Source organism: Biomphalaria glabrata, chromosome 2 (assembly GCF_947242115.1).
Source record: "Biomphalaria glabrata chromosome 2, xgBioGlab47.1, whole genome shotgun sequence".
NCBI lineage: Eukaryota > Metazoa > Mollusca > Gastropoda > Planorbidae > Biomphalaria > Biomphalaria glabrata.
The window spans coordinates 37,283,812-37,304,040 of record NC_074712.1 but is presented as its reverse complement, the minus strand read 5'-3'; the positions used below and the strand labels follow the sequence as shown (position 1 = coordinate 37,304,040).

Sequence of the window (20,229 nt, the reverse complement as noted above, 5' to 3'; positions counted from 1 at the left end):
TAAGGTCAACCATAGAAATGGAGTGTTTATAAAGCTTTGTCCTGTTCTAAATTTTTTGAAAGTACACATTTTTCGAAAATTAAATTTATTATTTCATTACTTAATTAAAAGAAATTAACTAAATGAGTGTTTTTTGGGAAAAAAAATATTTGATATTATTTAATGTCTAAGAATTACTTTCCTTTGCTTGGGAGTTGATGGAGACTTTTAAAAACCTCAAAAAATTGAGTAAAGATATTTATAAATATAACTTTTAAAAGAACAATTTGCATTACTTACTGGTACTTCACCTCATTTTACAATGTTAATAAACATTTTTGTTCTCCTAAAGATTTATGCTGCGGATGGTGGAGCACCACAGAGATCTGCAACTGCCACTGTGACTGTGTATATAACTGATGCAAACAATAAGGACCCAGTTTTCAAAGATCTCATTTATGTCAAAGAAGTTGATGAATGTAGGAGTTAAATTTTTTTCTAAGTAGCTAACTGTTTGTCCCAATAGAATATAAAAGAAGATTAAGACTACTAATATAATTACACTTATGTCTAAAAAAAAAAAGACTGCAATAATTTTAAAATTAGTTTTTTTTGTTTTAGAACTATTAACAGGATTTCAATAAGCTCAGGGAGTAAAGTTTTGTAAGCCAAACACATTTTTGTTTCTACATTTACCAATAAAGGTCATATAAACATTTAAATATTATATTCTGTTGCAATACATCCTGGAATATGTCCACAAAACTATTAGGACCAAAATGATATGTTAGATAAATGTAAGCAGCCTAGCATGTATGATGAATCCAATCAATATGAGTTTCTTTCAATACACAACAACAACTTTGTCAAATTAAGTTTCAATCCTGTGCCTGACTTTATCCTTTCAGTGACTCCAGTTAACACTGTAATCCTGAGTGTAACTGCTACAGATCAGGATTCAAACAACAGCTTGACTTACAATGTGGAGGCCAACACCATCATTGCCTACGACAGCAATGGAAACCTGCTTACCACAACCAGTCAATACAATTACAAGGTACTGACACAATAGTATTAAAGCTAATGCTGCTGAATTTTTTTTTCTTTTCATTTGTTTTGATGTTCCAAAAAAATAATTTAGAGTCAAACTTAAGTCTTACCAAAACAATAACAATATGATACTGTGTTTTGTAGTCAGTAAATCAATGATTGATTTGTAAATGATGTTCTAACTCGGCTTAGATATTACATTTTTACATAAATAAGGGTAATGTTATTTTGGTCTCCATTTTAGCTAAAAACTAAATTGTTTGTATGGAGTGAGGACATTATGTTTGTGATTTATGATGTTCCTACATATTATGTGTTCTAATATTTTACTTGTGATTCTGGTTGTTGATACTGGTCTATAGTTATCTGGATCAGATTGTGCTCTTTTTATTAAATAGAGGAGTAACAAAAGTTTCTTTCAATTCTCACGGTACGCTACCCTGAGAAAGTGATGCCTAAAAAGTATTTTGAACACTGATGCTAGCTAGTGGCTTAGTACTTTGAGCAATCCAGATGCTTTATTTATACTAGCTAATAGTTTTTGGATTTCTTTTTCTTGTACATCTATATCTACTATGTTTTCAACAAGGTTTAAATTAAGCAATATGTCTTTGTCTCCTGGGGCTGACAATGCTGATGCATAGTTATCTTCACGTTTTAATGGGGCTACTCCTGTTGTTTCTGACTGTAAAAAGTGCTTACAGTGGCATAGTAAAGTTAACTTCTTGTCAAGAAATCTATGCTTAGAGATGTTCCCCTTGTAGTTCTGTCCATTGAAAGATAATGAAGATCACTACATTACATCCTAGCCTTCTGCAGGACAGAAAGATAATGAAGATCACATTACATCCTAGCCTTCTGCAGGACAGAAAGATAATGAAGATCACATTACATCCTAGCCTTCTGCAGGACAGAAAGATAATGAAGATCACATTACATCCTAGCCTTCTGCATTCCACACGTCTAAGAAGTCACATACACACACACACTCTCTTTCTCTCTCTCTCTCTCTCTCTCTCTCAAACTCTCTCTGTCTCTCTCTCTGTCTCTCTCTCTCTCCCTCCCTCCCTCCCTCCCTCCCATATATATAAGTCACACTCTGTATATCTGTCTTCCCATATATATAAGTCACACTCTGTATATCTGTATATGTTGTTATACATGTATGTATGTTGTGTTTTCCAGAATGCCTTTGATGTAAAAGCTAATGGCGATATCTATGTTAAAAGTACCTTGAACAAGAACCTGGCCCAAAACATTCAATTCACTCTCAATTGTCGTGACCTATACACTCAGAAGGGAATTGGTACAGGCAATAGTAAGTAAACTGTATGCACGTGTGGACTTTTTGTTGATTCAAAAAAATAAAACAATATATAAATATATACCCTATCTATTCTATCTATCTATCACTATCTATACATATGCATATACAGAGAGAGAAATTAAATTAGATAGATATGAAACTGTTATTTACCACCTTATGTTTGAATTTCTTTGTCTCTTGTTTAATCAGCACAGATAGCTCTAAGTATCACTGGCAGGGCTGAGAATGGCATCTTTTGTGATCCTGTCAATCAAATATTTATTAATGAAGATGCTAACATTAACAACAGCCCCATCACTGTGACAGTGCGTGATCCCAATAATATTCCAGTCAATAACTATACCAAGCTGAGTGGATCAGATTATTTTTTTGTTGAAAAATTGACAGGTAAATTACTGTCTCATAGCTATTTTTTCTTAATAACATGAACATTTTGTCCCAATGAGTAGGTGCAATGATGCAGTTTTGTAAATGAATGCACAGGAACACATCACATAAAAATGTAATGGATCTTCAATTAGAACTAAATCAGGCACAATAGTTAACAAAATCCTAGTCTTAATTGTAATTAAATATGAATAATGAATCAATCAAATTAGCTATACCTGGGGTGTTAATGGCTTTCCAGTATCATTAAAATACTCCTCAACAGATTTTGCCTCTACCAGTTTCTACAAAACCAAGTCCAGCAGTTGACCTGCTATTGTGGTTAAAGTACTCAACCAGACAGAACTGCTCTCACTGATGAGAGTGGAAGTAGATGACACTTTTCAAACCAAGAGCAGATGGAACTTGTCATCTAATTAAAATGATCCTTCTTGGACCCAGTACCCTTATTCCAAGGTCATCTTGAGGCGAACCAAAGGGAAAATCAGAAGTTGAAAGGGAACCATTTAGGTTTACCATATGATGCCTCTGCAATTAAGTTGTTTGCAAAATCAAGAGAGAAACATAATGCATGGGATATCCCTATGATCTCTTTCCTAGATTAAAATGTGAAAATTTCTTTTTACAATGGTTAATTTTTTTTAGGGAGAATCGTACTGCAAAAGAAACTAGACTATGAGAATGATGCAATGGCAGATCATTTACATCGGATAGTGGTTGGAGCTTACCTTGGAAATAACAGTGCTACATGTTCTGTCACCATATCTATTGTTGATATAAATGACAATGCACCAGTTTTTCAAAATGTAAGTTTGGTAATACATGTGACATTTAAATAAATACAAATCATTTTTGAATTAAGTGACTGCTATTTGTTTGTATAAATAATTTTTATTTTTTTTTATTAGTAAATTTATTTAAAATGTATGCCTGCTAGCATTAATACATTTGTCTACCAGACACTGTCTTAGACAACAGTGGCAGCAGGACTTGTGTAGCTTGTCATTGTCTTGTAGTTAATTTTTTGTCACTAGAAACTCTGATATTCTCTGTTGACCAAAGTCTACTGGGCTTTTTGATATTTGTATTGCTTACACTATTGTTGATATATTTCCAGCATAACTATGAAGCTTTTGTGTCCGAGTCATCCCTCTATCCAACTGATATTATATCAATCTATGCCACTGATGCTGACAGCAAGAGTTATGGGCCTTTAAGGTTTACAATCTCAGGAGGTGTGGACTCAGATTACTTTTCTCTTTTCCATGAAGTAAGTGAACTGTTCAATCTCTCTTTTTTTCAGAGCATCTTTAAACTTTGGAAATATGATTATAGTTTACAGGAACATTTTATTTTTAGAAACTTTTTGCTTTTCTTTGTTATAAAATAAGATGTGTTTTTTCACATCTGCATATGAATCATTTTAAAATGTGTGCACAAAATCAGAGTATCTAGTGTTGCGCAAAAATAGAACTCATTTAGGGGATTCCCAGCACTGCTGTCCTGCCACTTCCTTATAACTAAAAGTCAGGAAATTATTTGTTTGAAATGTATAAAATAAGTAAATAGTGAAGGAGCCAAAGCTCAAAGGAGGACATGGTGGCTGAGTGGTAAATGGCTTAGCAGGACAATGAAGAAGACTTCAAAGAATTTTAATTTCTTATTAACTTGAAACTATGTTTTGATTATTTTTGGAATTTTTTTGGAAGAAGTGTGTATGAATTATTTTAAGAAAATTGTCTGCTCATCTCTAAATGTCTGACTGCACTCCTCAGCCTGTACCATCTGGAGCATTAACAAACAGAAGAGCTCATGTCATAGTTGCAGAAGGCAAAAGATTGGATTACAATCAGCGCAGTCAGTATGACTTGACCCTTCTTGTTGGAGACAATGATGATTTGTTGTATTCTAGCATTCGTTTGTATGACACAGCTACAGTAAGTTACTGAAACATTTTTTTCAGTCAAATGTGAGAATAAATTGTTTCAAAGTTCTGTTAAAAAATACATTAATATTATAGTTATATGATTGCCAATTTTTCTTTAAAATTTTTTTTTTTTTTTTTAAATTATAGTTTAATTATGTTTACATAATTATATTTGTGAATAGTTTACCATAAACAGACAATTTTTAATTGCAGCTTAAAATCACTGTTATAGATGAAAATAATAATTCGCCTACCTTCAAAGAAAATAGTCGATCCATTTCTGTGCCTGAAACAGCTGAGCTAGGCTTGAGCATTGCAACGATAGTTGCCACTGATGAGGATCGTGGACGAAATGGAGAAATAACATACGAATTTGTGTCAAGTGGCTCTGTTGACAGTCTAACTGGTGAGATAAAGTAATGTTAGGAAAAATCACAGAGAATTTTAATTTCTTGTTGTGTATCCTCTTGAACAAGCCCATGTTTGTTTTTATTTACACATTAGTGTGCTTACCTCTATGTGTGTGTTTACACATTTCACAAAACTGGTATTATTTATTTAAAGCATCTACCCTCATTCTAAGGTTGTTTGAAAGTGGCTACCCTCTGATAGCAATGATTGTCTTTGCTTTTGCTTCATTTGCTAATCTATTTAGGCAACAATCAGCAATTAGTTGGATGGCCAGTTAAAATAGGAGATAGGCTTTTACAGCTGGCACTGAGAGAAGAGATTTGTTCTTTCTAATAATTGCTACTTTGCAATTGTAATTTTACAGTTACTCACTTTTTTAGGCACTAGTTGTATTGAGTCTGCCTTGCCTAGTCTTATTTACATGTCAAGTTTCAGATAATTTTTGTACTAGGAATATTGTATTTATTTCCTTTTTTTAATGTTCTGTTTTCACAATAAATGTTAGGAAATCATTGTCCTTTGGCTCCTTTCAAAGTTACTAAATCTTCCCCTGCCTAACAAATTTAGAAATGTCATTGTTTTTAACAATGGAGGCATAAACTCCACACACACACACATATGTGCAATTTGTGTGGATGTCATACTTGTGACTCAAGAAGAATCCTCAATTTGAGTAAAATTCTTTGATGATTTATTGATATTAACCTAAATTTAGTCATTCATAGAAATGACCTGATTGCAGACAATAAAATGAGAGAATATATAACATAACTATCCATTATCTGTATCGTTCAGGGATGCAGCTGTTTTCTCTATTGCCTAACACTGGAACCATCAATGTGATGCGTTCTCTACTTGGTCTTGGTGGTAAGAAGTATAGCATGTATGTGCGTGCCTGCGATGGAGGAGATGTGCCAAATTGTTCCCAGATACCAGTGGACATTTATGTTCTGAGTACAGAGAATGATGACGGCAACCCTAAGTGGATCTACCCATCTGTTGGGTTTGTGCTTTATGCTCCTGAGGTTAGTAGGAACTCTAAGATCAATGAACTAAATTACACACAAAATGAATGCATAAAGTCTTTCTTTAATAATATACAAAGTATCTAGCTCTAATTATTATTAGTCACTTCTTAATCTGTCATCACTGCTAGATAACAATTTTTGTATTTGTTGATCAGGAGACTCCAAATTATGTTCTGAATGTCAATGGGAATACAAAGATTTTTGAAGTCATCCCTCGCCGTGGCAATGTCACCACATATGAGCTGTCACCATTAGGTCCTGATGCCAAAAGTTTTAAAGTGAACAGTACAACTGGAGAAATCACTGTAGTGGACAGATTAGACAGAGAAAAACAAGAGACATACAATGTAAGTTTCAGCCCAAAGTTAAGTTATACTCTTTGTCAGTGCTTTTTTTGTAAAAAAAATATAGGTGCTGGCACTCAGTGATGGATTGCCTAACTTTTAACTACTAATAAATTAATAATAAATGTTAAAACTCAAGAAAAGTAATAATTTTTTCCCCAAATTGAAAAAGGTGCAGGTACACCGTACTGGTGCCTACCGTCACAAAAAAACACTGCTCTTTGTCAGTCCATGTAGATTGCAACTGGCCATGTAGATTGAACTCTGTGAGCAACTGGCCATTTCGATTTAAATTCCTTTGTGTGGGCAACTGGCCATTTAGATTTAATTCCTGTGTGTAAGCAGCTAGCCATGGATTACATTATGACATGACGATAGTACTAGATGTTTAGCATAACAATTTTCTCCATTAATAATATTTTATTGAATGTTGATTACAAGTTTCTTTCTTAATGTCTACCAAGTAAAACCATCAGGGTTTATTTTTAAAAAATTCTACAAATCAAATAAGAACATAAAACTAAAATTTTATGTAACCTTGTTTATGCCTTTAATAGAATATGCATCCTCTGTTTGGGACCCTCAGTAAGAAACTAGAATAGACACAAAATAGAGCAGTGAGATTCATAATAAATGAATATTCACATTTGATTAGAGTAACACCTTTAGTAAAATCATTAATTTAGAAAGCCTTCAGGATAGAAGATTTAAAAGTAAAGTAACAATTATACATAAAATACTGAACCATAATCTTCAAATACAAAAACAAAACCTAATAAAATACTCAGAAAGATACTAAGATAAAGGCAAATTCCTCATTCTATATGCTAGGACGAATTTATACAAAAGCTCCTTCTTCCCTAGGGCTATTAGAGCTTGGAATGGGTTGCCTGAGCTAGCCAGGAAAACCAAAAACTTGGCAGAATTTAAGTCATTGGTTAACATGCATGACGTGTAGGACGTAAACATTTTCTTTTTTAAATTAATGTCTGTATTTTATAACATAAGAAACTGAATTTTAAGCTTGATTTTTGTTTTCATCAACACATTTTTCTATGGAACTTTTATCCAACATTTGACTCTTTTTCAGTCTTCACTTTGTTTTGAATGAAAGAATCTATGTTGTTATTTTACATTGCCTCTATCACTAATTACATATTATGATTGTATTTATTGACCAAGTATCTTAAAATGAAAGCATATTATTACTGTCATTGTTTATATCAACAGCTGCTGATTAACGCTGTGGATATGTTTAATGGAACTGCTTACAAAACAGGTCGTCAATTCTATGTTACACTAACTGACATCGATGACAATGAAGCTACTTTCACTAATCCTAAAAACTATGAAGGATGTCTCAGGGTATGCAATGTGATTGTATCTCAGTATTACTTAAGACATGGTTTCACTGTGACCACTTTAAGATGACTGGTTATATATCAGTCAATAGCATTACTGATAATGTATGTTATGAAACTACTCACTGAGTCATTGGGACCATTAAGGCCCTACTGTATAAAAGGTGAAAAAATCTTACCAATGAAACTATAATCCTTTGTAAAACCTAAGAACATGTTCACATATTCACCCAGAATGTTCTAACCACACACAAATACAGCCTTTGGGAATTTAGATCATTTTAAAAGATAATTGTTCAAAGGAGTAGTAAATAATTACTAGATCTAGATGACATTTTATTTAACTTTTCTAAGGCATTCTTTACATTCAACATTTTAGTGTTTTGACACTTCTGGTGCACTAGTTCCATTAATCTAGTACTTTTTATAGAAAGAAAGAATATTAAAATATCTAAGTTAAATAACTAAACAAAGGAGTTTCTTTAAAAAAAACATCTTATGCTCAATGCTGGTTTATGGTACACATAAATGACTGAACTAATAATAGCCTTGGAGTAAAAGAATGTATTTTATGTTCAGAATTAGGAAATAAAGAAAAAACTTAGGCCAAAATATTTTAAAAAAAAATATTATGAAACTGAAAATTGTTAAGTTTATTAAAGTGTGTCATTTAGTAAAGGATAAATAACAATAATGTCAACAAGTTAACACTATTATCTGTGAAAGTAAAACATTACTAATCTAATTCATAGGTAGAACTATGACTTCAACCAAAATTAAAGAAAAACTGTGATATTATCATTAAAGAAAAATTACTCTCAGGGAGTCCTCACATTATTGAAATAATGGAAACATTGTTCTTAAGTTTCTGAAAAAAAAAGGGAATTAATTAATTAACATCAAACCCTATACTTTTCATTACTTGGATCAAATGTTTGGAACTTGCTTCCCATTAACCTCAGACAAACTTTATGCTTCACTACATTCAAGAAGAACATTAGGACTTATCTGTGCAACATTTATTTAGATTAGTTTGCCATTTTAACTCTGTTCAAATGTTCTTTTGTTTTCAGGGCGACTTTAGCCTATATTATGTTTAGTAACAGTGCTATTTTTTATTATTATTATTAATTAGCCTCCTCTTTATGAATGTCTAGAAAACAGAATTAAAAATAGAACAAAGATAAAGGGAGCTGTAAGATGAGTCACAGGTATTTCAATTGACAGTGAAGCAAAAGTAAAATGATCAGACTAGACTAGACAATCTAGACTAACATAATCAGTCAAAACTCACAAATACATATTAGTTATATAAAATATTCAGAAAGAAATGAAATAAATATAAATCTTTCTTTGTAAATGTCCTGCACAGTTTTTAAGTCAAGGAAACTAAAGACTATTAACATGGATAGGTGTTCTTTACTTGGAGGTTTCTATTTCTGATGTTTAATGCTTTCAGATTGATCGTCCATTGGTTATAAGTGTCAGAGAAAACACACCAGCCAATGTCTCAGTGTATACACTCAAAGCATGTGATCCAGATGGTCCAGGCAATAACGGCATTCTCTATAGGCTTTACAACGGCAGTAGTGATTATTGTAAGTAATTAGTTGCACATTGCTGGTAATGAAACTTAGATCTTTAATCACATTTTTGAATAGAGATATTGTCCTAATATTAGGTTTACTTACATCAGTAGTTGCCAACATCAAAAGTTTGTTTTTGAAAAAAAAAAATGAATGGAAGAGTGATGTACAGACCAGGAAGTATCAACTTTTTGGGTTTGAGGTCAACTAGTATATCCCCCTCATGCATTATTCACTAAGATACCATCTCTGTACTTTTGTGGACCACACCATGCTTGAGACAGATCTGTATTAATTCTCCTATATGCAGATCATTCATTTTAACAATACATTTTATTATGGTGTGACTTTTTGTTCATTTTTAATATCAGATGTCAAGTACCAAGTATTCCAAGTTTAAGCTCATCTTTTTTTTTTTCAAACCAAATACTCTTACCAACAGCCAGCTTGTTTCCCTTATTCATTTGATTAATTATTGCTTTGTGTAACTTCTTTACATTTAGGTTATCAACAAAACAACATTTCTGACATAACTGTGGATAGCAACGGAGTACTAATCACCAGACGTATTATAGACTATGAGCAAAATAAAGAATATAACCTCTGTGTTGAAGCAGTTTCAGCCAAACCCATTCAGGGGCGCAAGAAAAGATCATTTGACATGAGCAAAGTGAATAGTTCTTTGGACAATGTGGCCTATTTGAATATACAGATAATAGATTTGAATGATAATGGACCTTCATTCCCAAAACCTAATGCCTTTGGTGGTAAGTTTGTATTGGTTTTGATTCACAACATTTAGGTCTAAGCTCATGTTAAATGTTTAACTTGATTTTCTTGGTTATGATTTACAACATTTAGGTCTAAGTTCATGTTAAATGTTTAACTTGATTTTCTTGGTTATGATTTACAACATTTAGGTCTAAGTTCATGTTAAATGTTTAACGATCCAAAACAATTTCACTGTATTATTCATTGTTTTCTGTATATTTAAGCATCTGAGTTTGTATGTTTTATTGACAGCTCTAACTATCCTAATCCTAATGTCCTAACTGATGAAGAATCAATGCACATCTTAGGTGACACAGTCAATTCAGAAATATTTTGTTTAATTCTCTTATAACTATCATAATTACTTTAGTGTGTCTGACAATTTGTATTGGGTATGTTTTTAGTAGTTTCGGTTCTATCAGTATACTACTGCTAGGGACCTAAAGATATAGCACTATTTGATGACATAGTTTTAATATCTTTACCCTGCCAACAGTTTTAATATCTTTACCTTGGTTGGCAGGTATGGTGTCTGAGTGGTTCAGCGCTTGGCTTCCAAACCTGGGGTCCTGGGTTCAAATCTCGGTGAAGACTGGGATTTTAAACTTAGGGATTTTTAGGGCGCACCAGGGATTTTTAGGGCGCACCGGAGTCCACCCAACTCTAATGGGTATTTGACTTTAGTTGGGAAAGTAAAGGCTGTTGGTCATTGTGCTGGTCACATTACACCCTGCTCCTTAATTGTTGTCCAAAGATACAGTTGATCTTAACATCTTCTGCCCTATAGACTGCATGGTCTGAAAGGGGGGAACTTTGCTTGCGCTTTGCTTTACCATGGTTTTAACTTTGTCCATAGTTTTAGAATATGAATAATTGCTGCTTTAGTTAATAGTGTGAGTCATGTTGTGATCCATTCCAGCTGTTGAAACGGATCCCAAGGCTGGTCCAGTTCTACAATTGGATGCTGTAGATCTAGATGGTCCTGGTAACAATGAAATATTGTATCGAATTGAAAATTCAATTTTCTATCCTGTGGATGGTTCTCCAAAACCTGTAACTGGGGCCTTCATCCTTCGTGGTGACAAGAAAGCTATTTACCCAGCCTACTCCAACTATGGAGATTACATTGGAGGACACTTTGAAATTACTGTTGTTGCTTCTGATCCAACCAATACCTCCATTTCATCGAAACAAACTGTGAATGTAAGTATTTCTACTTGTACTTCCATTTCATAGAAATATTTCCAATTCCTCTAAACAAACTTTGTTACGTAAGTTAGCTTTACTTTTGTTTAGAATTCTTACAATTGAAATTATATTAAAATATCTAAGCTACTACTTACTACCACCAAACACAATGTAGAAATGAAATTCTTCAAAATGTACAAAGCTGCTAACAGTTTAACCTTCTGATATATTTTCAAAGTTTAAGAACCATTACTTTGGCATCACAAAGAAATTAACCTTATATGGTTCTGTGAGAATGAGTAAGAAAGCAACAAAATCATTGAATCCTGACCTACTATCAAACTGTCTGCTACATCAAAGAAATTTAAGTGTAGCAAAGTTGACCACAGATATTACATTTTTTTTTCAGATCTTTATTTATGACTCGAAACAAGCTTTGAAAATGATCTTGAACCTTCCACCTGCAGATGGATTCACCAAATCTCATGCTCTTGTCAGGTCAGTATTATTCATTATGTTTCATATACAATTCTAGGGTTTAAACAAATTTCCTGTATCCTAATTTGTGTATGACTTCCAAAGTATTTATCTTTATATCATCATAGATCTTCTTCTGTCTGTCTGGCAAAAACTTTGTACACATTATTTTCCCCACACCCATTCTCAGAATAAGCTGAAATTGTGTATGATTATTTCTTTTACCTGATAAAAAAAGAATCAATAAAATAAATTAACCAATGAATTAATTAACTATTGGTAATTAATTATTGTGTTTGGTATCTTGAACAAGGTAAAGAAATCATACTTGACATGTGGTGGCATAAGTTGAATTAGTTCCCTTGAGGACTCTTGAAACCTTAGTGAACTTTTTTTTTATGCATTTAAAAATGATCATGTAAACATTCACAAAGATACCTCCTTCTTTCTCCCTCACCCCTTTCCTAAATGGTCCAGACAAGGGATAAGGATCATATAGCACATTGAGAAGCTAAAATCTAAACAAGAACAATTGGTAAAAATATTTCTAATTGCACAGATTTATTATGTTAGTCATAAGTATAATTAAATGAGATCCAAACTAATTGACATAATTACACTGAATATAAGCTTTGTTTTTTTTTTTTTTAAAAAAAAAAAAATACTGTGTACTTTTCATTCTTTTTTTTTAGCGGCCCTGAAAGGGGAAAAGACACTATTAGTTTTGTGTGAAATGTTTGTTAACAGCGCTTTATAAATAAAATTATTATTAAATGTCTATCCGTCCGTCCGTCCCGTTTAGCTCTTGTAAACTAGAAAAGATAGTGAAAATCTGACAGGATAATATTTTAGTCCATGCAATGGTTACTTTTTTATTTTCTAAAAGCGAAAAATCTATTTTTTATATCACTTATGCAAGCAGTTTTTTTCATAAAAATACATCACTTTTACAACTATTCACTATTAATAGTAACAAACATACAAAGCTCGTTAGTAGGGGAGATTTATATTTACCATATTTTTAACATATTTATCAAAAAAATTTTTTACATTTGTATTATGTAAGTTCTGTCCTACTAACTACTACGTTTACCCAAAAATCATGTTTATTTTTTTTTAAGAGGAATAAAAGCTTTTTAGTATGCATATAAGTTGGACATAATTTAAAACAACAATTAATAAGTTGGTTTTCATATTATGTCATGAACTGCAGTGCCACAATAGAACTAAAGAACACTTAACTAAAGGATTTTTTTATTTTTTTTTTAATATTTTTTTTCTTTTTTTTTTGAGGATTTGAATAAGAGATTGACCCTTTACAAAACAATTAGATCAATTAGATATTCATTATAAGACATCAGTTAGGCTAGGTTCACATCTAACTTCACATTCACTTTCACCTATCCTTTGGTCTGCTGGACCGCTGTGGCACCACACAAGATCTGTCAATCTTCTTTCTCCATTCTTCTCTGTCATTTGTCTTTGATAGAATTTAATTCTGATGTTCTTTCTGAAAATATTGATACCTGCCTGGGTGGACCACTTCGGGGGCCGATTTTGAGTTTGTGTTTCCACACAAACTGTCTTTGTAACCTTGTTGTCTAAATGATTTGGTGAAGTAAATGTTCATATTTCTTTTGTAAACTGAAATGAATGTCTTATAAAGACAAAGTGTAATAATTCTGTTTTGATCTTAATAAACTGTATTTATAAATTTTTCTAATATTGTATTCAATATATTTATAGTTGCATAGATTGTAAAAAAAAATCAATTTGTATCTACATTTGTATGAAACTTTCTATTTCAGACAACTGGCCGAGGTTTCTTCATCTTATTACTTTTCGTACATTCAAGCCTCAGGAGACAGCTCCTCATCAGACATGTGAGTGCAATCTACAATAGTTTCATGTAAATCTTAGTATGAAACTAATGTATGAACCAACTGGTGTCAGTTTATAGATATGGTGTATATAGAATAGAAGCAATAATTGAAACTACAAAAAGAAACATGAAAATGAGAAGAAAAAAGAAAAAGTCAACTCAGATGTTTTTGATGCAGTAATGTTTCGGCTTTAATCAATAGTTTGATTTTTAAGATCATAAGAGTTGAGGAAAGTAGTTTCCCTTTGTTAATTGCTTAAAAGCAGGCTATTATGATATGATTTGAGTTGAAACAAATTTTTTAAATTTAAAAATTAGTCACTGTTTTGTATCCACATGGCTATGAAGGTGAATTGCAACAAACATTTTTAAAATAATACTATATTTTGATTAGCTTTTTTAAAACACATACAGAGATTTTTGTCCAATGAGAAGGAGTTTCATTTTTTACTTTACTTGATATACTGCTAAGTAATTTTTTATCTTGACATTTCTCCTCTGTATTCTGTATTTTTGTCATTTATCCTTAATTGCAATGTTTTTAACTTTACTAAAAATTAATTTTATCCTGAAGCTCTTCATTTTTATGAAAGATAGATATAATCTCATAATCTTTGATCAGAATTAGGGTTTGATTTGGTTGGGCTTAGTTCAGTTTGAATTCTAATTGACCATTCACTTGCTGGTCCAGAGCCTGATACTTAAACACTCACAGCTTCATAACATCTAATTAACAAATGTTCTTTTTGAAGAAAAAAAGTTTTTGGCAACTACTAAAGAACTGAAGTTAAATTTTCATGAAGTAACAGTTTATTAACAATTAATTAAATGTTGCTGATTCTCCATTTCTAAATAGGGAAAGTTATAAACAAAAAATAGCCATCAAATTATTTTTTTTTAATATTCAAAAGAGAAACTACCTGGCAAGATTCTTCTTTAAAAAATCTTAAATGTAGCTATCAAATGTTTATAAACTATTTGATTGCAAGGCCAACTATAGCTGGATATATTCATCAAAGGCTTTTGTACAGTGTGTTAGATCTTCATTTTGTGAAATATGATGGTTCATAACAACAAATTAGACAGTAATAGAATTTGAAGAATTAAACAGATATAACTCTGTTGTCTATGAATGTGCTCGAGTTTTAAACAATTCTCCAACTAGTTTTATTCTTCCCTGTCCTTAGGCCCAATGTTTGAAACAAATCTCTAACTAGTTTTATTTTCTACTTTTTAATTGAAACAAATCTCTTATTAGTTTTATTCTCTATTTGTCAATGTCTACAGGCCCAATGTTTGAAACAAATCTCTAACTGGTTTTATTCTCTATTTGTCCATGTCTACAGGCCCAATGTTTGAAACAAATCTCTAACTGGTTTTATTCTCTATTTGTCAATGTCTACAGGACTAATGTTTGCTTCTTGGTAGTGAAAGTTGACTCTGAACCAAAGGCCATCCTAAGTTTAAGAGATGTAGAAGATCTGTTAGATCAGAACAAGTTCACTGATGTCTGGAGGCTGCCAGTTTACAAGGCAGTGGACAGAGGGGTAATAACAGGATTTGAGTTGATTAACTTAATGAACAAGAACTTCTTCAGCAATTGGCTTTGTTGAAAACTTAAGATCTATTATTTAAATTCTTACTCCTGATCACTCATAATCACTAATTCACCCACTTGCCATGGACAATAAAATATGAACCTTTAACCTATTCTTACTTAATTGAAGCTTAGGACAAGTAAGCCATTTTGAAGATTGAAACCACATCAGTTAAATTTACCAAAAATGAATTTTTATTTGCAATTTGTATTAACTATGTATTTTAATGTCTAAAGTACAAAACAATAATTCCTTCCGCTTAAGCACTTATGAACCCTTTTTTGGGGCTTAACGTTTGTTCCAATTTGTTATTTATGTATATTCTTCACAGATCTGGGGTGGGGGAAAATATTAATATGGATTGTAAAGAGGGGGTTATTCTAAATAAGATGCTGCTCTAGTTCTAGATTGACACATTTTTTTTTATATACTCATATATCAAATATCTCAACAGTCTTGTAGTACAAATATTGGATATAGTTATGAGCTTCTAGAATTCAAGGACAGGCATTTCACTAGAATATACAGTGGCCAAACTGATGGGCCTAAGAAGTGTTCTTTCATATTGAAATACATCTTGTTGGTCATTAATTTATTAAATATATTTGAATAGTCTCCATTGTTATAAATAGTAACATTATTTTAGTATCATATTGTCTAGCTAGTTACCTGTACCAACTGTTATTTTGTGTAGCTAGTAATTTGTACCAACCATTATTTCGTCTAGCAATGCTTCCCCTCTGAGTCATCAGAAAAAAATGTCAAGTGGAGAGACTTGTGGTGGGTCCTGGTTGCTCTGGCTATATTCATCTTTGTCTGCTGTGTGATTTTGATCATATTGGTTGCTATACTTTATGACAGGTGAGTCTTAAATACTCTTTAATTTACATAGGATCTGTATTGTTTGTTTAAAATAATAGGAAGGAATCAAAACTTTGTTCAAATATTGCAAAGTCTTTAACTAAACTTCTCTCTATGTGTATTTCAGATATAAAAGTTACATGACCACAAGAAAAACTTGTAAGTGCTAAATATTCACATATGGGAATTCACGGTGGGTAGCGTGGTCGAGAGGCCAAGTGCGCTTGAACTTGGCTTGGCTTGGCTACCTAGAAGGGGGCTCGAGGTTCGACACCCGACTCTGGCAGAGTTGTGTTTACTGAGCTCCTAAAGGCAGCACGGAAAACCAACTCCTAGATACCCCTTCCCCGCCACCGGTCCACAAATGAGATTGGACTAAAAGTGCTCTGAGCATGCTATAAGCATGAAAGTAGCGCTATATAAAAGCTATAATAATAATATTAAATGATGGCCTATGAAATAGTAAAAATGCCTTCAATTCAATTTAGTAACTTAAAGTAAAATCTAAAATTTAATAAAAAAAATTTTAGATAAAAAATTGTTAGAAAAAATAGTATTTTTCTCTGACTATTTTTCTTAAAAGTAATGAAATGTTCATGACTAAAATTGACACAATTTTATATAAAATCAATTTTTACATTAATTTTCACTTACTAATAATTTAAATGACTTAAAAAGGAAATGTTATAAAATGTAATATCTTTTTCAAAATATGTGCTCTCTTTGATAAGCCATCATTAAATGTGTTATTATTTTCTTGTAATTATTTTAAAACAATGTAAAGCACTTTGAGGTGGACAGAACCCAAAGTTTCAACATTAGCTCACTGGTTTATCATTAGCTCACTGGTTGAACATTAGCTCACTGGTTTACCATTAGCTCACTGGTTTATCCTGGAATGTTTAAAGGGAGGACTTGAGCTTCTCAAACTTTCACTTCAATGTATTTTGATGTTGATGATTTACTTTCAGTGATTACAGTTATAATTTTTTTTTCTGTTAAAACCCTTAAGGTTAATGTTAATAATCAAACTGTAACTTTCTGGTCTGTAATGTATTTCTCTACATTTAGTTGATACACTCTGCTCTGTAGCTCTCTACATTTAGTTGATACACTCTGGACTGTAGCTCTCTACATTTAGTTGATACACTCTGCTCTGTAGCTCTCTACATTTAGTTGATACACTCTGGACTGTAGCTCTCTACATTTAGTTGATACACTCTTGACTGTAGCTCTCTACATTTAGTTAATACACTCTGGACTGTAGCTCTCTACATTTAGTTGATACACCTTCAGTGTATCTAATCACCTTCAGTGTATCATTCCACAAAGTGCTATATATATGAAACATTAAAAGCATCACAATGAATTTATGTCAGGCGCAGCACATTCAAATAACATGATCACACTCATCTGTCTTACAATACACTTTAACTGTAAGTTAAGTTGTCATTATCTTTTTAAAATTATTCTTTCATTCACTTTATGTTGTTGTTTTTTTGTGTCTTATTTCTCAACAGATTTAGTTTCCCAGTGATGAATTGACAAGTTGTTTTGTTTGTTGAATAGTAAAGGGACACAACCCACTTTAGAATATGAATTTCATGGACAGAACAGCGAGAACTATTTATAAGGATTGTCTTTTTCTCAGCCTATGTAACTCGGGAACTATGAATTAGTGTTGTGATATATGGTCAAGTGAGTTTAGCTAAAACATGAAGATGTTTGAATAAATGAACATTTTGTGTGGATCACCGGTTTAGATACTTCACTTCATGACTGACTCAGAAAGTTTGCTGAACCTTGTGTGCCTTAGTAAATTGTTCTTAGACAATTTCTGTGATTTCTGTTTCTGATGATACATTAAGTCCCCAAATTTGTTTTATTAGTGTCCAATAAAATTGGTCAAGAAATTGATAACATTGAGATTGATTAGCTCCCCCTCCTCCTAAAACAAATCCTTATTCAACTCTCATGTAGGAATTTGTTGTGTTGATGTAATTCTGTGTACATTTCATTTGTATTTATATTTTTTACATTTCTGTGTTATGTATTTGATACCTTTCTAAACTTGTGTCTTTACTTTCAACATAATTTTGATAGTAAAGTTTATGTCTATAGTTCATATTTGGAATGAATGTTTGAAAGATTACATGATCAAGCTAGTGCAAATTTCTTTACTTTATAAAAACAAAAAACAATATTTTCTCAACTGTGTACAGTTTAGCTGCTGAGAACATTTTGTATTATTTTTACTTTCCAAAGATCAGGAACATAAATACTTTGTCATAGTAGCAGAACAGGTTTTTGTCAATAACCTACATACAAAAAATTAATGAAATGGCCAAAGATCTCAGGTAAAAAAAAAGACATGATAAAATTAATTAAAAAACTTGGATAAGATAAAATATTGTTATGAATTTTTGTTGTTGTTGTTGTTGTTCATGACCTTAATGCCATTAGTTGATAAGCCAATTACAATGTATCCAATCTGTTGAATGTGTTGACTGTCTAGATTTTTCTGTGTTTTTTTTTCTACAAATATACCATTCCATGTAAATAAAATCATGTCTACACAGATGAATATTTGTTTTTATTTCTTGGTTAAAATACAATACCTGATATCTTGTATTTATTTCTTCATTCTTTCATTATCCACATTTGTAAATGTACAGCTTGTACTTAAAGGTAAAAACCAACAACAAAAATAAAATAGCAGATTCTAGTGTAATAACCATTCAAAAATGTATTTTTTTTCCACTTGTGTTTGACAAATCATTAATTCAATTATTGACTTATTGTTTATTCATTGGGTTACCTGGGTACTTCTGTCAACTCTTGTTAAATCACAAATAAAATTGTCTTGTGCTTATGATATAGAAATAATCTTTTTTTTTTTTTTTTTCAATTCTTTAATTTAGTCTCTGAAAATGCTTTCATATTTCTGAAATAGCTTCTCATTTAAATGTCCTTTTACAGTAAACTGGAATTGACTCAGAATCCTATCTACTAAATCTTATGAATTTCCTATTTCAAAAGAAAACATGTTGCTCTAGTTGCTTGGGAACTAACATGACAATTCTTAATGACAGCTGAGGTCATAGTTCAACACTTGACACTGTAAAGCAGTGTCTCTCAAGTAGACACAATGACATCTATTCATGGGAAGTGACTTTTACATAATGTAGCCCTTTATTATATAGAGCATCTTTCATGCTTATAGAGAATGCTCAGTTGTAGCCTATACTAGGATATGCCTGGACTAACAGACAAGAGAAGGGAGTCCAATCGACCATCTACTTCTTTGTTTTGTTTTCCTTTAACTCGTCTTGGACCTGGCAGTGTCAAACATTGACTATTAGCCCATCTTAATAATAGTAATATCTTAATCATTCCAAAGGAAATCTGTGGTACAATAATATTATCAGTAATATATTTATCTAACATAAGCTTTCGTTTAGGCTCTCGAGAGAATGGGCGACACCCAAAACATTATACCAATGATCGTCACATTTCTACTGAACTATAGTGCTAATCATTTTTGAAATCTAATGCCAGCAATTCCAATCATTTAAAAATTATTGCATTCTTATTTGTAATTGAAATGGAAAGTGTAAAGTATCATTTCTGGTTCTTTAAACGTTCTCAAAGAATTTCTAGGCGTTTCTCCGCTACATTCTTAAACTTTTGCAGTTCGAAGGAGCCAGCAGACGATATTTCTGACCTTTGATTTAGATTTATTGTTTACAGTCTCGTCTCGATGATCCCTGGTTCGAACCTTTCCCGCCTCACCTCCGCCACCCTGCTGTAGGTTTAGGCTACGATGTACAATCTTCCATACTGAAGGAACATCCAAAATATGTAAAATCTATTTTCTTATATTACTGAAACTTAGAGCAAAATTATAACATAAGTATCAGGTGTCACATATAGTCATAATAGCCTATTTTTCTAAAACAATATGTGATCAATTAATCCAAACTATGTCACATAAAGTAGGAGAGAGACTCAATCTTGGATGATTTAACAACTGCAGGTTAGGCCTACTGGAT

General features: G+C 32.0%; 1 protein-coding gene across 1 annotated transcript in view; it reads left to right on the top strand.

Moving 5' to 3' along the window:
- Positions 1–18,755, top strand: part of LOC106067759 (cadherin-23-like) — a 39,170-nt gene extending 20,415 nt beyond the window's left edge. Inside the window, exons 23-42 of the mRNA XM_013227123.2 lie at positions 332–458; positions 888–1,036; positions 2,215–2,347; positions 2,546–2,743; positions 3,389–3,549; positions 3,861–4,013; positions 4,519–4,680; positions 4,884–5,076; positions 5,877–6,106; positions 6,265–6,456; positions 7,684–7,818; positions 9,274–9,412; positions 9,904–10,167; positions 11,091–11,374; positions 11,769–11,857; positions 13,645–13,719; positions 15,124–15,265; positions 16,044–16,177; positions 16,305–16,336; positions 17,698–18,755. Coding sequence (XP_013082577.2) covers positions 332–458; positions 888–1,036; positions 2,215–2,347; positions 2,546–2,743; positions 3,389–3,549; positions 3,861–4,013; positions 4,519–4,680; positions 4,884–5,076; positions 5,877–6,106; positions 6,265–6,456; positions 7,684–7,818; positions 9,274–9,412; positions 9,904–10,167; positions 11,091–11,374; positions 11,769–11,857; positions 13,645–13,719; positions 15,124–15,265; positions 16,044–16,177; positions 16,305–16,336; positions 17,698–17,714 — 3,009 coding nt within the window. The 3' untranslated portion in view covers positions 17,715–18,755. The remainder of the gene's footprint in view (positions 1–331; positions 459–887; positions 1,037–2,214; positions 2,348–2,545; positions 2,744–3,388; positions 3,550–3,860; positions 4,014–4,518; positions 4,681–4,883; positions 5,077–5,876; positions 6,107–6,264; positions 6,457–7,683; positions 7,819–9,273; positions 9,413–9,903; positions 10,168–11,090; positions 11,375–11,768; positions 11,858–13,644; positions 13,720–15,123; positions 15,266–16,043; positions 16,178–16,304; positions 16,337–17,697) is intronic.
- Positions 18,756–20,229: the final 1,474 nt, after the last annotated feature.